This window comes from Tachypleus tridentatus, chromosome 12, assembly GCF_004210375.1.
Source record: "Tachypleus tridentatus isolate NWPU-2018 chromosome 12, ASM421037v1, whole genome shotgun sequence".
Taxonomy (NCBI): Eukaryota; Metazoa; Arthropoda; class Merostomata; order Xiphosura; family Limulidae; genus Tachypleus; species Tachypleus tridentatus.
In genome coordinates, this window is record NC_134836.1 from 83,949,714 (window position 1) to 83,969,794 (window position 20,081).

General features: G+C 33.3%; 1 protein-coding gene across 10 annotated transcripts in view; it reads left to right on the plus strand.

The window, feature by feature from the left end:
* The window catches only part of LOC143233843 (uncharacterized), a 109,169-nt gene that overhangs the window by 47,280 nt on the left and 41,808 nt on the right, over positions 1-20,081 (plus strand). For 3 of the 10 annotated variants that reach the window (XM_076470618.1, XM_076470616.1, XM_076470617.1), the window contains exon 1: positions 9,757-10,783. The exons of 3 other annotated variants lie outside the window; for them this stretch is intronic. In XM_076470618.1, coding sequence (XP_076326733.1) covers positions 10,707-10,783 — 77 coding nt within the window. In that variant the 5' untranslated portion in view covers positions 9,757-10,706. Of the gene's footprint in view, positions 1-9,754; positions 10,784-20,081 lie in introns of those variants that run through there. 4 more of the 10 variants (XR_013018348.1, XM_076470608.1, XM_076470613.1 and 1 more) reach the window with 3 other exon arrangements.

The following is a 20,081-nucleotide window of genomic DNA, read 5'->3' on the forward strand; positions in this document are numbered from 1 at the left end:
TGTGTCACGTTACGCTTTATTTTTCGAAATAGGAGTATTTAAAGCCAAAGTGCATTTATCTAGATAGAATAGTTCCATTACTGTCAGCCCATTACGATTTTAATGAAGGTAGTGCAAGGAGTCTGTGAAACCTTATAACTGTAGTGAGTGTTTGTATAATAATACTCAAGTAAAAACCTAGTGCTGAATCACTTAGCCTATAGTCAAGTGCGTAAAATTTGTCATGAAAGTAAAAATGTCGTTTTTGAGTTAAACTACTTCCTGTTATATCATCAACTTTTTAAATAAAAACAAAACTCATTAATCAACGGAGGTTCAAAATTACGAAATCAACAATTTATTTATTTTTTCCAGTTTTGTTGTTTATACATTTCATTTTATTCTGTCAGTACATGGATTAGCAACAACATTAGGTTAATAACTAGAGTACCCTTCTCTCTAGCCTTACTCTGCTAAATTAGGAACGGCTATCGCAGATAGCCCTTGTGTAGCTTCGGGCGAAATTTAAAAACAAACAAACCTAGAGAGCAAATCAGGGAACGTAAAAACTCAGAAGCAAATGTGCATTACAACAAATATCAAGGAAACGAAACTGTCTGAAATGGTGACAACCGTTGAAAGTATGTTTATTTACACATATATAAAGAGCTACAGGTATGTAGGTGTGAATCTGCTGTTTCGTGGTTCCAGTGTAGCCTTGAAGATACGACCTTGAGCAGAGATGAGGGACCGTGACGTTAATATCAGAACCTCAGCTCTCCCGCTGTTAAAGTATATGGTATGCACGAGTATACTCATAAAGCGTGTAATCTCGCAGTCACTTTTATGCAAAAGTTAAAATAATACAACTGCAAACACAGAATTATTAGTCCATAAGACATCGAAATGCATGGATTATAAATAAAGAATTCTTAGAAAAATAATATATAATCATTATACTTAATATGTACCTTAAAACATAAAGTGAACTTATTCCTCTCTTCTCTTCCTTTACCTAAATCGAAACAAAAAAAAAAAGGAAAAAGTACTTTGTTGCCAGCCAGTTAACTATCAACAACGTTTTATTACATACAAGTCATAAATGTGCGAAATAACACTGACCGGCATATTAACGAGTAGAAACGAACAACATCGTGCAATACCAATAAGAACATGGCTTATCCTTGTTTAGTTTAAACAAAAACAGCAAAAGTTTAAAGTGTGGATATTAAGAAAAACAGTGCTGGTAGAAAAAAGGCAGTTCAACAGTTAACGTAACAAAAATTTATCTCAAAACAAACAAGAATATTTATTATTTAATTTCTGTAGTGCATATTGGTATGGAGAAAACGTAGTGATACTAAAAGTATCTGTACACACATAATAGTATTGTTTGTCCATGTAACTACTTCGAAGGGTGTTGATGGATCATCACCAGATTTGGTATGAAGGTTCATTGGGTCCATGGCGAAATGTAAATTTTCAGTTTTGTAGTTCTGTTGTGCGTTTTTCCTTTTACCACTACATCATACTCCTATTAATGGATCTTCAAATTTGCCATGCAGGTTTGTTGGGTCCATACGGAAATACATGCAAATTGCAATTTTACATTTTGTTTTTTAGTTTCTATGGACATTTTTTTTATAATTATATATATATAAGGAAAGCAACATTTCATGTCCTAACATAACCATTTCTTAATCATGTATGTACATAACTTCCGTCCAGGCACCAGGTTGGTTTGTTTGATAATTCGCGCAAAGCTACTCGAGGGTTATCTGCGCTAGCCGTTCCTAATGTACAGTGTAAGACTAGAGAGAAGGGAGCTAATCATCACCACTCACCACCAACTCTTGGACTACTCTTTTACCAACGAATAGTGGGATTGATCGTCACATTATAACGCCCTCACAGCCGAAAAGGGAAGCATGTTTGGTGTGATGGGGATTCGAACACGTGATCCGCGGATTACGAGTCGAGTGCCTTAACCACTTAGCCATGCCGGGCCTTCTCTATAGGACCATCAGTATTTTTCTTACCACCCGTCACCCCCACCCCCGAAATCAAGTTATATCGTGGCTGTTTGTATTGATATCGTCAGTTCTTTTACTGGTAGAAGTGACTTTACACCCTAACGTACAAACTTGTTTATACATCTTTTTTTCTGTAAACTGTAGGAGTTTTTTTACGCTTTTTTAAAATTTGCAAGAATAAGCGTAAATAATACAATTAACTCGTATGTAAAAGCGCCGTCATTGGACGATAAATTTACAAATGGAATGGTAACTGTATCGTATCTTGTAGTTTTATAGAAGATAAATATAGCCAGGGATGGGTTTGCCTCAGAAGATAGAAGGAATGATTTTACATTAAAAAGAAATGATTTGTTAACTAAAATATATAACTCTATAGTGTAAACTTTTGTGATTTCGCATGAAACTTGCTTATATTTGTGTATGGTTTGATAATCGGGTATAACTGTGATGTGTTTCTTGAATGAATAAATACAAAAATGCAATAAATTAATGAATTCAGTTACCAAAAATACATACTTATGAAATGCATAATTAATGTTAAGTGTTTGAGAGATGTTTTGTTAGATTTAAAGTACTTTAAAAGAGGCGTATAAATTGCTTCTTTTTTGTACAAAAATGTTTCTTTTCATTGCATTTCGTTGCGTTTGAACCCGTACAGGAGTCTAAGAGGCGAACAAAATTATTTCACCCTGTAATAACTATATAGTGAGAGAGTAGAGCGCTAATTTCAAATATGCTTGGTTACTTTATAAATTTTGTTTTTTATTATTGTTTCCATCCGTAACGTGGGCGACATTTAATAATTACTAAATGTTCGTTTTTAATACTTTTGCATTTTTTAAACATTCAGGTTGAGCTAATAACTCGTAGTAATGGTGTGGCTATTTTAGAACAAAACTTATTAAAACAGCGAAGTGTTAAATTAAGTTTGCTCTATCTCCATTTATTCAAAATTAGTATTAACTATATTATACTGTGTAGTGGTAAGTCCTAGGGTCCAAGGTTTGCGTCCCGTTTATTTCTAATGTAGCTTCACACATTCGATCTGTGAGTACATTATAAAGGTGACGATGAAACCTCGCTATTCGATTAGAGAATGGTAGTTCAGTTGTTGGTGGTGGGTACTGTTGACTAGACGCCTTCTTTCTAATCAATATCTGTTCAAAACAAGCGTAAAAAGCTTTTGTTCAGCTTTGCGCAAATAACCAAAACAAGCAAATATTTGCATGATTTCAAAAATACTCTCAAATAAATTCTCAATATTATAAGAAATGCGTTATTTTATTCTCAGTTTATTATTAATCACATATTTCTCGTGCAGAACGTATACTGACACCAGTTGGAAAGTAAAATTAAAAATAGCTTTGTTACATAAATATTTTAGTCACAAGTTGTCTTCATGAACAATGATTTCGTACGTAAATAGATAGAAACAGCTGGGTTGAGAAAGGAATTTTTGAAAAGCTTTATTATTGCTCAAATTGGTTCGTGCGATAAAAGTCGACCAAGTGTTTGTTTATTAAGTAACCTTGTCTTAATATCGTGACTTCTTTATCGTGAGCGCCGGCACCATTCTGAGCTGTGGCAGTAGTTCAGTTTAGCTTGTCTATCATTCTTATGATTGTCCCGTCAAGTTTGTTTCTCTTTGTTACACCAACTTCTTGCCTAGAATTAAACATACGGTGAAGAAGCGACTCTTATATTAGATTTTCACTACTCCTATTGTTTCCATTTAAGTTAGTTTTTCTTCCTAGTATTAATAAATATCTACATTAAATACTCGGTTCCCTTTATTAATCCATACTCCCAGTGGCACAGCGGCATGTCTGCAGAATTTTACCGCTAGAAACAGGGTTTCGATACCGTGATGAGAAGGGCACAGATGACCTATCGTGTAGATTTGTACCCAGTTAAACAAAACCATTTATTAATCCAGTATGATACTCCATACGGTCATTTGAAAAAAAAAATAGCAGTGAAAATCACTTGTGTTTAAAACACTAGTATGCCTTACCTAGTCTAGCAGTGAAAATCACTTGTGTTTAAAACACTAGTATGCCTTACCTAGTCTAGCAGTGAAAATCACTTGTGTTTAAAACACTAGTATGCCTTACCTAGTCTAGCAGTGAAAATCACTTGTGTTTAAAACACTAGTATGCCTTACCTAGGCTAGCAGTGAAAATCAGTTGTGTTTAAAACACTAGTATGCCTTACCTAGGCTAGCAGTGAAAATCAGTTGTGTTTAAAACACTAGTATGCCTTACCTAGTCTAGCAGTGAAAATCAGTTATGTTTAAAACACTAGTATGCCTTACCTAGTCTAGCAGTGAAAATCAGTTATGTTTAAAACACTAGTATGCCTTACCTAGTCTAGCAGTGAAAATCAGTTATGTTTAAAACACTAGTATGCCTTACCTAGTGCTTTAGCTAGTTTTATATTATTTTAACATACTCCTAAAAATGTATAACTTTGTTGCAGATTATATTTTAGTTTATTCTGAAAGTCAAACCAAATAGTGATAATTTTATATTTCACACAATAATTTTAATAGCAAAAAAAAAGATACTGAAAGGATAAGTTTTACCTCATGTAAGATAATTGTTTTCACCTGAAAAATGAAGCGTTTCTTTGAACGGCCTTAACCATAAACCATATCATAAATAAGTAGCTGTTATTATCAAATTTTTGTACTATTCTTTCCATAGTTCATATGCATGTTTGAAGCAAATAACTGTCTATACTCACAATAGAAGACTTCTTACTCTTGAAGTAACATTCTTATTTCTCGGAGAGACTGATGACAATATCGCGAGTTAGGATAATTTGATGAAACTTGGTGTTACTGGATCAGGTTCTGCTCACAAGAGAATTGTAAATACCAGATTTTTTTTGTTGTTGTTTAAACTGATTTCAAGCGATATTCTAATAATTGCTCCCCCTCCTCACGACATTGATTTGTAGATAATGCTTGGGGTTCGTGCTAAGTCCTTTTGATCTCGGATTTCGGACATGAATGAGTGAGTGCTTGTCGTAGAAGTTATTCCAAGTAAATACTTTCAGACAGGAATCTTACATACCTGTTTCGGGACTAACATTGTTACATGTTGACTCAGTACGTTCTTAGTGATACTCTGGTGGATAAGGTGTCGGTAATAACACATAACAAGGTACTAGTAGCAAATGAGTGACAGAACAGTTGGAAAAGGTAGAAAACTGTAACTTCTCGAAATTTAATATAATTTGATCGAATGTAGTTGTTGTGCAACGGTTTGCTTTTATCCCACGATTTCTGAGTAAAGGAAATTACTGCAAATATTTAGCAGTATAAGACTAGAGGGAAAGCGGCTAGTCATCACTACCTACCGCCAACCCTTGAGCTACTCTTTTTTTCAATGAATAGTGGGATTGACCGTCACATTTTAACATCCTTACAGATGAAAGGGCGAACATATTTGATGGGACGGAGATTCGAACCCGCGACCCTCAGAACTCGAATCGAGCGCCCTCACCACCTGACCATACCAGACGTATTATAAATGTATCAGTGATACTTGTTCTGTTTATTGCTTTTTTTAAATGCTTTTTGTCCAAATAATAAAGTCGCACATCCAACAGTAATGTATTATTATATGTATGAAGGAAATTTATCGGAGTATAGCGTGGTAGTCAAGCTTCTATTTTGAAGGCCTCCCAGTGGTACAGCGGAATGTCTGCAAACTCACATTGCTAAAAACCGGGTTTCGATACCCGTGGAGGGCCGAGCACAGATAGACCTTTGTGTGGCTTTGTGCTTAATTGTAAACAAACAGACAATCTATTTTGAAGAATTTAAAGACAGGAAAATAGAGTATCTGACATGGATAATATTGTACTTGAAAGTAGGGCATATGAAGGTCTCATAGAGAGACAAAATAGTGGTAGTATTAAATCCATCTTGTCGTTGGTGATGTGGATGAAACGTTTATCTTTTGCAATGTACGGGTGCACAGATTTGTTTTATACTCTTTCCAAGTTGTTTATGAGAGTTTATTATAGTTGTTGAGAAAAAAATGTTAATATCTTAGGTCAGTGTTGATGAAATAACAAATGCATCAGTCTTTATATACAAAAAATATTTCAAATAAGAGGCCCGGGAGTTTTACGTTGGGATAAAACGTAAGATAAGAATTAATTAATTTGATTGAGATTTTCCCTATTCTTCCAAACCAGTTTTTGTTGCTTGTTAATGAGATTTAGTGCAAATGCTCAAACAAGGATACCAGTTCATCTAATTTGAATTTTGTTGGTACTCGGCATGAAGTATGAACATGGTTTTCTTATTTTATCTTACTTCTCTGAGAAAGATCTGTCTGGGGGAAATTCTCTTCTTGCCAGTTTCTTGTTTTTCAAGACTGAAGCAAAAGATGTTGACCAAACCAATTATTGATTTTGTTTTTCTCTCTCGCCGCTAGGTGCACAAGTTCTGCGAGGATTCTTAGGCAGGTTTCACAGCGTTACTTGCTAGTTAAGTACCTCATAATAGAACAGTGATGTTTCATTTATAAATTTGTGATTGGAAAATATAACGTTGAAATTCAAATATATATCTAATTTCAATTCATGTTTTTTGGGTAGAAAACACTTTAGAAACACTTTATTAAAATAAAAATCAATATATTAATCAACTAAGTTAAATGTAATTCACAAAAGTATCTAGCAATTAAAACACACTAAAATGATCGATATTAATGTCTGTGTAGTTTGACAATCAATACTTATCATTTATCTCCTATGGCAGCTAGGAATAAGTATTTCTGTCTAAAATTCTCTAATTGTAAAAACAAATCTAGTTTACTAAAACCATGATTTTACGAAAACGCTGTAGGTAGAATCGCAGTGAAAAAAACGTTGTTACAGGTTTGTTCTGTCGACCTTCACCGGAACTCTTGGGTCGCTTGACAGGATTATCGAACAGGTTTCTTACACAGTGTTTGGTATTACACTCTGTCTGTATGTGCAATCATTTAACTTTTCTAAACCATACATCTTTAATATTTGGGCTACCTGTAAGTACGTGTTTTGTACAAAAAACGTGAAGCACAACTCTTTACAAATCCATACGATATTTTCTAAAATGTTATTATTCTGTTTAACAGTTCCTGAAATAATGTCAGTTCATACCTTATAGTGCATACGGAAGTAAGTTATATACAAAGAACTAATAAATCGACAACGTAATAGTCACCTACTTGGTAGACTAAGGTATACAGAGAACGGGCGTCGTGTTGTTACGATCATTGCTAATTGCAATAAACTGAGCGTATCCAAAACATTTTAAAACTATATTATTAATGATTATATCTGAGACAGTCCGTTAAACATGTTTCAAAATAAAGAACTGATGGAAATATCGTCTTTTGACTTAAGTAGGACAACACACAAAGTATGATAATCTCGGATCCCCATTGATTATTCTGAATTACAGTTAGATGTACCATTATATACAGTATCATATCGATTGTCTTAAGTATACAAGTTACCATTGTTTTTACTTTTACCCATGAGAGATTATTGTAATTGGTGAGGGAGAAAATATGTTAATATCTTACGTCAATGTGAATAAAATAAAAAACGCATCGATCTTTATATACAAAAATATGCTTAAAAATATTTTGTTAAATAGTGCCACGTATCCTTCAAGAAAGATCTACTCTGGTATGTCCCATGCTTTTAATATAAAATCGTTTAATGGGTAGAAAGAAAACGTATCATATTTACATCCATGATTTATTGTATTTTAAGTTGAATCAGCTTTTTAAAATAACTGTTTAAAATCGTAGAAAAAATGGGAGAATCTTGAACATACAACTCATATTATGACGGTTTTTTTAGTGAAATCGTGTCACTTTTTTAAGTATTTTCATTTCAAACACTGTGTATTTAAATTAGGCCTGTATATACTTCCAGTGTAGGTATGGATGTGCAAAGTACAGTCCATTTACGTACTTTAACGGCAGTTATGAATGATTCTATAACTTATGATGTTTATCTTTAATAACTTGCAAGTTTTTTTCGTCTGTTGTTATGTCTACAATACTGCTAACTATTCGTCAATTGTTAACCTTCGGTTTCTGAAGAGTGTGTGTTTTCTCATAGCAAAGCCATATAGAGCTGTTTACCGTGTCCACCGCAAGGAATCGAACCCCTAATAGAAACATTATAAATCCGAGAACTTGCCGCTGTCCCACCAGGGGATCACTTTCTGAGGAAGATGTTGTTTTGAATTAAGCACAAAGCTACACAATGGGCTATCTGTACTCTACCCACCACGTGTATCGCAACCCGGATTTTAGCGTTCTAAGTCCGCAGTCATACCGCTGAACCACTGGGGGGCTTTTTGAGGAAGAAGTTCCACTGTAAGGGTTTTAAAAAACAATGATAATTTAAATTAAGGATATGGTTTGAAATATTTATCGTTCTTAGTTTCTTGAAGTTTTTAATAATATTCGACGTATGTATATACAGAAACTTATACACACAACATAAAAGTATATTTCATAAGTAAATCTGTTGAATTGGCGTTTACTGTAATTGTAAGTAACATGTTACTGTTAAATTAAATCTTATTAAACATCAAGGAAAAATGAAAACTGTTTTTAGCTGTAGTGTTGTAACTAAATACTATAATTTATAGTGGTTAAACTTTTATACGTTCTTCAATTTTATTTATATTTCTAACTAATTAAACATATCTGTGCATACTGCGAAAGAAAAAATACTAAATCATTTTACGATTACAGCGAAGCCTATTGGAGGAGCCAGGAAAAAATTAATTTGTGTATATAATATACCAACTGCTTTTATCTAGGATTTATTTGTATATGCCGATACTCTATAATAGTGATAACAAAAGCTTAAAATGAAATACATGTGAAACTTTTAGTATAAAAGGAAAACAGCTAAAACTGAAATTATAAATGTGATTTTTTTTAAAGCTAGCGGTGAAATTCCAGTACTTATAAGAAACATTACTACAAACCTCACGTTGTTATAGCTGCTGCTAATAAATTGTTTTTAAGTGACTTACCGGAGATATTACTTTGGCGGTATCGTAGTGCCACAACTATAGCCGTACAACTCTTTAATTTATGAAAAATTATGAATGAAAATTAAATAGAAGCATTACTTTAGAAGAAATAAAACGTAGGTCAGTGCAAATTGTTACTTATTGTGTAGTGTCTCGGAAGAATGGACTTACATGCAAATAATGTTATCCAGTATATGGTGATAAAACATGTCCTCATATTTCGAGTAAAAAGTTACATTTTCGACACAAAAACTCTTATCACTGGTTAAGCAGTTTTCTGCTATACGATATTTAAGCACCCACTGCCCTTGATTATAAAACTACATATATTCTTCATGGTTCGGTAATAACTGTCCTCTGCTAGTACGGTAAGTCTACGGACTTACAACGCTAAAATCAAGGGTTCGATTCCCTTCGGTGGGCTCAGCAGATAGCCCGATGTGGCTTTGCTATAAGAAAAGCACACACTCGATAATAACTGATACACAGCGTTTGCAGTTCAGTCATATTTCAGTTATGAATCCGTTGAATTAAGCACGAGATAATTTCAACATACCTTGTGTTTATTGGTGGAACGCAGGCTTGTGTACCTACCTGCTTGTGTCGAACAAGAAATTGGGCCAACGCCAACTGTTGAAGTGATATAAACAGGCTTATAGTTAGAAATACTTGCCTGAGGAAAAAAATTTATGAGATCACCAAAGATCCAATGTGTTAGACGACTGCTGACTCTAATACACAGCAGTGGCCATAGCAGAATTGGTGAGGCTTCATGATTAACACTGTTAAGTGAAAATAACAGCATATGTTGTGACGTCTGAAGTTTTCTCGTCCACGTGCTAACTGGATCTTTTATTTAAATTATTAACAACTAGTACGTACATTGTTCCACCTGTGTTACATTTGTTAATTGAAATAATACGTCACGAAACTACTGATCGCCCACAGTCACTCTCCTTCGAGAAGAACAAGTACTAAAGTAATTGTAAGTAGTGGACTCGATGAAAAGGTGTTCAAAGCTGCCATAGTTTTGTGTAGTGGGTCTCAACCTTTGACCTAGTACTGTAACTGAGAGACGTTAATTGAAGGAGAAGGCGAAGTTTATAAAGGACGCAATCGAATAAACATTTCGTCAAGTGATCCACTTCCAGACGAGTACTGCAGTCTAAACCATACGTGCATGTATATGTAGGTTAAAGAGATTAGAAACACGACATAAAAATGTTGTGAGCCACCAGCCCAGTCAAACAGCTTGCTGTGTTACTCCACAAAGCTAAGCGAGTTGACGCTGTGTATATCTTTGAAAAGTAAAATGTGAATCAATGTGTTTTTAATCCTTTTAAAAATCGTAATGTTCAAGATTGTTGGCTGATCTAAAGAAAGTGTTTTACGTGCTTCCTGTTTTTCCTGAATGGATTCTTTATTAGAAACGTGCTATGTTCTTCGACGTGATTTTGCTCGCGTATTGTTAAATATTGTTGTAGGAATATTTCACAAACAACGTGTTATTTTCCCTCAAATTTTCGAAACCAATTTGAATTTTCTTAACAGAGGTACCAATTGTTTATTTAAAGTTGTTGCTTTGACACTTCATAAGTTAAATTCCAACGTGCACAGTCAAAGAAATGTTACAACATAGAGAAAGCTACAAGGTCGCCGAGTTTTGTACCGACGAGCTCCCTGTCCGACCGGCGCGTTCTCGGTAAGTGCTATGCTAATCCTTCAATTGTCGTTCAAGGACTTTTTTAAGGCTGTAGAAAAAGAAATTCTGAAAATTTATGTCCTCATGATTTGCACGTTTCCTGATAATACGAAACATTCGTACATTAACTTGAATAACAAGAGAGGACAATATAACATTTCTTACCTATCTGTTTTTCTTTTTTTAAGTTTCTTAATAATAATAACCAAAGGGTTTTTTGCCGTATCGAGGTCTGACTCAAAGAATTTCGCAGTAGCATCGTAATTACCCTTTTCTCGCTGTAAAAAATAAATAAATACAAAAACATTTAACTAAGATAACAATTTATTTTCCGACGCTTCGATGGAAATATTTATTTTTTACTGCTTGCAAATTCTTTACGAATAGCAACTGATGTTTCCAGTACTGAGAATACAAAAAAAAAGTAAAATGAAGAACCTAAAAACTTGATTTTTCTTAACGATGACAAATGGTAGTTTTCTTTAGTAAGCCCTAAATAAATAGGACGGGCGCCCAGTGGGTAGTGTGTTCGGACTCCGAATTACGGGGTTCACAGTTCATATTCTTGAATCATAAACACGATATTCTTTTTTGGATCCGTGAATGTGTTATAAAAATGACATCAAAAATACCATTAATAGTCAAATAAGAGAACCTAAAGAGCTACCAAAATATGTTGTTGGTTAAGTGCGCTCTCTCGAGTCTATCAGCTAAACATTAGTGACGACTAGAGGTGGGTCCATTGTATAACTTTGCGCAAAAATTCTAAAACATAAGATTAAGTACAACTGATTTTTCTTTCCAAAAATTGAACAATTGAAGAACTTAACAATACGTGAACACAACTTGTTGGCCACGGCATGACAACTGAAGATACCCATACTAGCCGTACTGAGATACATTTTTATTTCAATTGGGTTTCTCGTCATCAAGAATTATCTCAGGTTACCTTTAATCTGGACATGGGTAATGTTAAGTTACATGGAGTTTAAAATAATATTAAATTATTGGACAATTGAAATTGTACTGAAGAGTGTAGTTTTGCAGAGATTTTTGACTAACACCAAGCAGAGGCAAAGTTATGCATGTTGGTTATCAGTTATTACAGTATTTGCAATGTACATGAAGTGATAAAGTAAGATATATGGGCATAGCTGATGCAAAGTTTCTAAAACCTAGAAAGTGTGTTTTAGCTAGTAGTAAAGCAGATAGGGATAGTTGTTCACACGCTCGCATGATATGTGGAATTCCAGAATCACTATCTGATATTCTATTTTCTGATAACTTGCATTACGTGTAATATTTTATTAACAAATCGGATTTCTTTTATAATTATAATCTGAAATAAATATAGATATACAATATATTGTTAGCGTGGAAGATAAAATAGTGTCCTTGGAATTTCATTGCCGTACGTTTTGGCTGACAGTGATTCTCAATGTTCTGTTGGCATCCCAATCCCATGTTTAAAACTAGAGATGAAAAGGTGTTCAAATACCATAATCGTGATAACTGTTATGAGGTAGTGTACTTTAACACAAAAACATATTTTTGCAGTGTACAAATCATTTTTAAAAAATGTGAATGAGTTATTTGGCGTTTTATGAAACTGCTAGAAAAGTATCAGAGCTGTGACATTCAGCAAAGGATAACACAAACTATTTTCACTTGTAATAAGGAAAATAGGATTTTAGGTTGTGTGCATAAAACTAGTGAGTACAAATCGAAGTAGGTCATCAGTTCACCCTGTAAAGTGCAAGTTTGACTATATTTGGATATGTGTTTAGTTTTGATCACCTTACTTAAGAAAGAATGATGAGTTTTGTAAAAAAGAACTACCAGAACGATTCAGAAGGGTGGTAGTAGGAAGGAGTTAGGTTGAAATGATATATCTTTACTTGTTTTTTGTTTTGGATGTAGCAGAAAAAGATTTTAAAGAATAACATGATTTAGATTTTTAAAATCTGTAGTGGTTTTGAATCCAAAAACACATGAAATGTTTAAATTTTTGAAAAAAAATGTGGGTAGCAATAAATTTAAGATGTAGAGAACACAGAAACCTTTACAATTACTGCAGTGTTTCTTTTCTAAAAGAGTGGTCAATTTATGGGAATATTTTGCCAAGAGAGGTGGTAGAAGCTGCATAATTAAGAACTTTAAGAAAGAGTAAACTGAAAGATATTTTAGGTATCAGGTTGAAAGTAGGAAAAATAGAATGGATTTATATATGGAATATCTAGTTTTTCGGTCGTACAAATCGTAAAGGTTCCCCAACATTTAGGTGACTACATTCAGTGTAAACAAGCTTGTAAAATATATTTCATAATAATTTCGGTAACATAGTTTATAATTTGTAACGAGAGAAACTTACGAAGCCTAGATATGCATTTACCTAAACTGAACATTATAATACTTCTCTTTTATGTAAGGAAAGGCGAAAAGAAATTGTAATTAAAAGTAAGTCTTGCATTTCTGTGTCATTCAGTTGTAATTATAGTGATTACGTATAAGATATATTGCTGATGATCCATTGGTAATTTTCAAATAATAATACACAAGTGTTAGAAAATGATCATACCAAAATTAAAGTTGAATAACTTGTTATTTGACGTAACAAAAAATGAATACAAATACAAGTAGTAGACTTGTTAGTTTGTTTTGTTCTTGTTTGTTTGTATTACTGGAAAATCGTATCAACTACAAGAGATTTTTATGCCGTGTAACTCCCGACTTGTTTCATAGAACTATCTTTCAACGGGATAGAGCACCATTCCACTTTACTCGATTGTTAAAGTGTTTTTAAACCAAACTTTTCCAGAGCTTTGGATTGGTAGGGGAGAGGACCTACCAAATAGTCCGCTTGTTTACCCAATTTTCATCTCTGGGACTTTTAGAAAACAAAAGACTACCGTAATAACCATTAAAAAAAACAACCTTGAAGATCTAAAACATCGCATTCTTCGGATCATATCCATCCATACTGCTATGTTTTCTCAGAAGTTGAACGAAAAATTAGATTAATTGTAGTGAATAATGGAATACATTTAGAAGTCCATTAGTTATTAAAGCTCAAATTTACCTACTACCTGTCTTTATATTCAATTTTTAGTATATTTATTTTCGGACACAGGGGCCTGGCATGGCCAAGCGCGTAATGCGTGCGACTCACAATCCGAGGGTCACGGGTTCACGCCCGCGTCGCGCTAAACATGCTTGCCCTCCCAGCCGTGGGGGCGTATAATGTGACGGTCAATCCCACTATTCGTTGGTAAAAGAGTAGCCCAAGAGTTGGCGGTGGGTGGTGAAGACTAGCTGCCTTCCCTCTAGTCTTACACTGCTAAATTAGGGACGGCTAGCACAGATAGCCCTCGAGTAGCTTTGTGCGAAATTCAAAAAAAACAAACAAACAAATTTTCGGACACCCTGTTTACACTCATTCTAATGAACAAAAACAAGTCCAAAGAAAAACCAAATACACTGCACAAATCAAAATCATCCCCCGGGTGTAGGCTAGATTGTGAGCTATAAAATGTACCCTAAGTTTTGGAAGTGACTGCAGAAGTACACCGTCTATCACTCTTAACATCCGTTCACCAGTCTCGCATGAAGAAATGCTCAAGAATAAATAATATTAAAAATAAGGTGCCACCAGTAGGGCGGTCCGGCATGGTCAGGTGGGTTAAGGCGTTTGAATCGTAATCTGAGGGTCACGGGTTCGAATCCTCGTTGCACTAAACACAATCGCCATTTCAGTCGTGGGGGCGTTATAATGTACGGTCAATCCCACTATTCGTTGGTAAAAGAGTAGCTCAAGAGATGGCGGTAGGTGGTGATAACTAGCTGCCTTCTCTTTAGTCTTACACTGCTAAATTAGGGACGGCTAGCGTAGATAGCCCTTGAGTAGCTTTGCGCGAAATTAAAAGAAAACAACAAAAACTACCAGTTGGAATAAGTAAAATAAACTTGCCTCCTGAGCTTGAAATTCCAGTCTCCATTAAACTGGTAAGATTAATCAGTAGCACCATAAACAAATACTAGTATAGAGAATACCAGCCACTACAACTACAAATTTTCGAACTCTGAACAAGCTTTATATGCGATAAGGTTTCATTCGCATAAAACTGCTGCCAAGTTGTTTAAATGACCTTATTAACAACTAAAAATATTTGAGTAACTTTCTGTAAAATTTCCTTAATTTTTACTTCTTCATATTTATTTAATACATTCTTGTATTTATCACAGTATATTGAAAAACTAAAAGTTTCTTTAATAAATACAGTAAGTATCAATTTTTGCATCAGTATTTCAACATTCATAATAAAATATTGTAATTTATTAAAAATTTTAGAAAATCTGAATAACTGTGAAGTTATAATGCTGATGACGTAAGCGTATGATACATTACTATTAACAGAGAGTAAAACCATATATTGGAAAAGAAAAATATTTACTTTTGTCAAAAATATTTAGATTTATATAATTATCAATTATTTTAATTTCTAGATGTAAATAATATGCCTCTACAATAGATATTGAATTATTTTAAATTTCTAATTCTACCGATAAGTAGTGTTAATAGCATTATTTATCTCAGGATTATTTACACTAATTGAATTATCTGTATATCACTAAGTTAAAGCAAAAATATTTGGATTTATGTAATTTTCAGTAAATCTATTATCATAAAAATAAAGATATAAATTTACAATACAAGTAGAATAGCTTCCATTGGAACTCATTAGTTGTTTAAATACCTGGTTATTGAAAAAGTACAATTATTGTAAATGCAGAAACTTAACATATGTTTCATGTGTTTGGAGCTAAATTTTCTTTCTTTTAGTACTATGAATGGATAACAGAATTTTTGTATTATTGAGTTCAAAACAGACATTAACTTTTTATTTGAATTGTGGTTTATAGTGCAGTAAAGTCAAATGTGCAAATATTCTTTACTTGTTCAAGTTACTTAGATATACTAAAATGAGTTATTTTTTTATCATCCAGAACGTAAGTTGCTTATTATTAACACTTAAATTTTATCAAGAAAAGTAAAAATTTCTTTAATATAATGGCTGGTTTAATAGTTGCTTTTTTCTGAATTAGAAATAAACCTAATCAGAGATTTATGGAGTGTTTTGGAATAACATATTGAAAAGGTAAATATACAAAAAAATTGATTTAGAATACAGTTTCTATATGCAGTAATGAAATTATTAATTACTATATCTTTAGGTTGGTTAATAAGTTTAAATGTTTTTGTACTGTTGAATTATTTTTTCTTAATTATTGCGTAAAACATTTTCCCAAATGAAACCAAAATTACAGTTAGCTTTATCATTGGTAACTATAACATATTTTTTCTTGTAATTCTTGAATCTTATCATTTTAAATGATGAAACTATTAATGTGTATGGTGTTTCTTTAATTACATACGAATAATTTAAATCTTATCTTTTAAATACATAAAACTTTCATTCCAAACACCGTCTAGGTGTATATTTAAGTTTCAAAATATATGTCACGTACAATAAGTGTCTGGTACTATTGTAACTTATGTTTAATGGCATATGAGATTGTTTAGAATGACGACGTATATGATAAAATATTGTTTGTTCAAATTTAAGAGTTTAGGCTCATTGCTGACCATTGAATGATTCCTACTGTCTCATGACCATGCGAAAGTGTTAAATCGCCTTAGGGTATGCAGTACAAGCAAAACAAGTTGTAGTATGCCAGCAAAATTTAATCCATTAACAAACCTGCACTGCATTGTTAAGACTAGACTTCAATAACACATATACAGTTAACATGAGAAATAATGGTATTCCCACCCTAGTCTTTATAATAAATAAATATAAGCTATCATTGGTTATGCAAACTAATTTATTAAGTATTTGTTTTGTCAGTCATTTTACAAAATAAAATATCTTGTATATACTTGAATTTCCACGCAATACCATTAGATTATTTTACGATTTTTCTGATGATAGAAAGATTTACGTAAATGTGAATACTAATTACACAAAAACAAAGTAACAGTCAAATATTTTGTAAGAGTACGTATTTATGATGTAAAACTAGGGGGAAGGCAGCTAGTCATCACCACACACCGCCAACTTATAGGATACTCTTTTACCAACGAATAGTGCGATTGACCGTAACTTTATAACGCTCTCACGACTGAAAGGGCGAGCATGTTTGGTATGAGGGGGATTTGTACCCGCCTTAAGAATTTGGCCAGCAGTGTATACGTTATTTTGAAAACAAGTAGAGTGCGTGTTGTTCATTTATTGTTGAATTTATTACCAACAAGTTACAGACACCTGCTGTAGAAGAATTCTAAGACCAAAAACAACACAACCTATATATATACTTACTTTATTTCTACCCAAAAAGTAAGTTTCTGACAATTGGCGAACGTCCGACAAAAGAATAAAAAGAAGAATTGTAGTGTTTCTCTTGTGGTGAGTTCTTTTATTTTCTGTCATTTTTAGATATAAAGATAGTATGTTTATTTCAAAGTGTACCTTATGTATATTATTTTTTCACTTTCTTTACTACCTCGCATATCATAGTTGGATCTCTGATTGTCATACTCATTTATGTACGAGAATCTACTATCTCTGGTAATAGACATTCCATTTAAAATGTCTTTTATTTAGAATGTATTTTCGCCAAAATTTATTATGATCTGTCCATACAATAAAGTCTCCGTACTTTTTTTCCTGTAATATTTAGATCTTGCACTTGGTAGTAGTTGTCATGATGAGCCTTCATATAAGGCAGTCGTTCGCAAGAGAGTAAAAGAAACCATTGATTTTAACCGGTGCTTTCTCAGGAGTCAAATGCAATTTAATTTTGGGACACTTGATGTATATAATCCTCTCTTGTCTGACAAGTCTATCAGGACTAGCTCAGCGCAAATAGCCCTCGTGTGGCTTTCCGCGAAATTCAAAACAAACAAACAAACAGGAGTAGCTCCAAAAACTCCGTATTCCAAGTCTACAAATAACCAACACTTTTCTACAGAAACTTTATTTTTTGTTTTCCGTAGTTTACTATAGCTAGAATTTGCCGGCTTTCCTCACGTTTCATAAATTACGAATTGATATCGGTACTGTAAAAAAAAATCCACTTTCTTATGACAAGAAGTTGTAGCTATCTACAACTAGATGTTGTTACCCATGGAACCAAAATTGGGTGCTTTCATCTTTTGTTGCCAAATGAGAATTTATGTTTACCAGTGCTTTCTTTTGGTATATTATCCTGTGGATACTTGCAACTGTTTATGTTCTTTTCTTCTGATTCGGAAATTACATATGGTGCTTTATTCAGCCAATTAGTATATTTCCCGTAATCCATATTATAAAATGAACTGGACGCTAAAGTTTTTTTATTTTTGAATCACTTCGAAGTATTTTTTTCCTTTTACAGCCAAAAACCATCCCCTGAATTTTTTTTCTACTTTTAGTGGCGGATTAGATATATATTTAAACAATATTTGCAATTTTGAACTTGAAGTAATTCCAAACTACTTGTTGCTAGTTCGGTTCTAGTTGTAAGACAAACTTGAAATCCTTTTATGTAAGAGTTTCTCTTTGAACGATGAAACTGTTTGTTACTAACATACTTCTATTAAATACATGTACGTTTCAGCTACATTGTTTTGTTTTCAACAGTTTGAGGCGATTTCTAGGCTAGACGATCAAAGGTATTTATTAGTTTAAGCAAAACAACTCTGGACATGGATGAAATAATATTACTGTCAAAAGTTAGTCCGTCTTTCTTACAGTATTGGTCTCTGCACTTACTGTTTTTTTCGCGAAGCACGTAATAAAGACCATTTCTGACATCTTGTAAATGTCTGTAACATGAATCCGGCAGAGAAGCCTGATATGTTATTGTTTCTCTTGTGGCAAATAGTCGCTTTATTCTAAGAGCTGAAAAGATACGGGCATCTTCGGCAGGAATATTATGAAACATTGATGTGTAGCAACACATAACATGATTGGCACTTTCTAATTACTGAACTTTATACTTTACCTTTTCAATAACTTTTTTATGGTCATTAGAATCACAATCTCAAATTAATCTAAGCAATTGAACCCCATACATTTCTTCACTATTATATCTGCTTCCATTGTCGTTGAAAGCTCATACAAGTTTTTATTGCACAAGCGATCATTCTTTATGTTCCTTTTATCGTTATTTGCACAGATACTGCAACATTTGTTTCTGATGCTGCTAAATAAGCGTTATTTAGTCCTTTTTCCAGAAATAATAACCTTGCGATATTTTGCAACACATTGATGTTCTTAGCTTCTCTGATTCCATCCACTATCAAAAACGTCTGCAAAAGTGTCAACTTTGTTATTGCTAATTCTCATTCTTTACCTGCTGCAAACATTTGTTGACAGAGCATTGCTCCATCTCCTGTTTTTGCTCTTTGAAAATGTTTTCTGACTCATCGTAGAAATTTTCGTCATAGAAAATGCTTCGTCCATTTGTGAATGTCCGGTATGACAAAATCATGTATTGTTGCTTCGTTTTTATTTCTCGAGTTTCTAGGTGGTGTTGTGTGAATAGTAACTAACTGTGAGTATCCTTTTGCAGATTTCACATCTTAAAATGAATTAAGTAATCCTTCTCTTTTTTCATTTTCGAGTCTGAGAACATCTGGATAAATTCGCTGATGATTAGCAAATAGGAGGTATAATTTGTTCCAGACGTGACCTGTGTTTGTGATACGATTTCCAGACCAACAAGAAATCTCTGTCGCTTTAGCAAAAACTGTTGTCTCCACTTCTGTTTGTATTGAAGCATTCTATTGGTAACATAATTCAGACTACCAGCATGAACAACGGTTACAGAATCAGTTGTTTGTGTAGGCTTGTCTTGATTTAAAAGGAAATTACTTGGATGCTTTCTGTTATAAAACAATTATTACAAGGATATTACATTTATTTTTATACATAATAAAATAGATAATGACTGTAGGTACAAACCACACTGAATCTTCTTATTTTGTTTTATTGTTTTTCCCTCCTTAAAAATTTTCAATATTATAGGAATTCTTCCGTATTTTTTGATAGACCTGAAGACGAAAGACTTTCGAAACATCGTCCTCTACACTTGTGTCTCCACAATAGGCATTTGCCGTCCATTCAACAAAGTTTCATTCGGGACTTCTTCCGTTTCGAAAATGACCTTTTTTTCATAGTATTCAACATATTGCCCACTCTATTTGTATACAACAGTGAACTCGGAAATTAGTTAATTAGAGACATCTAGAAAAGTC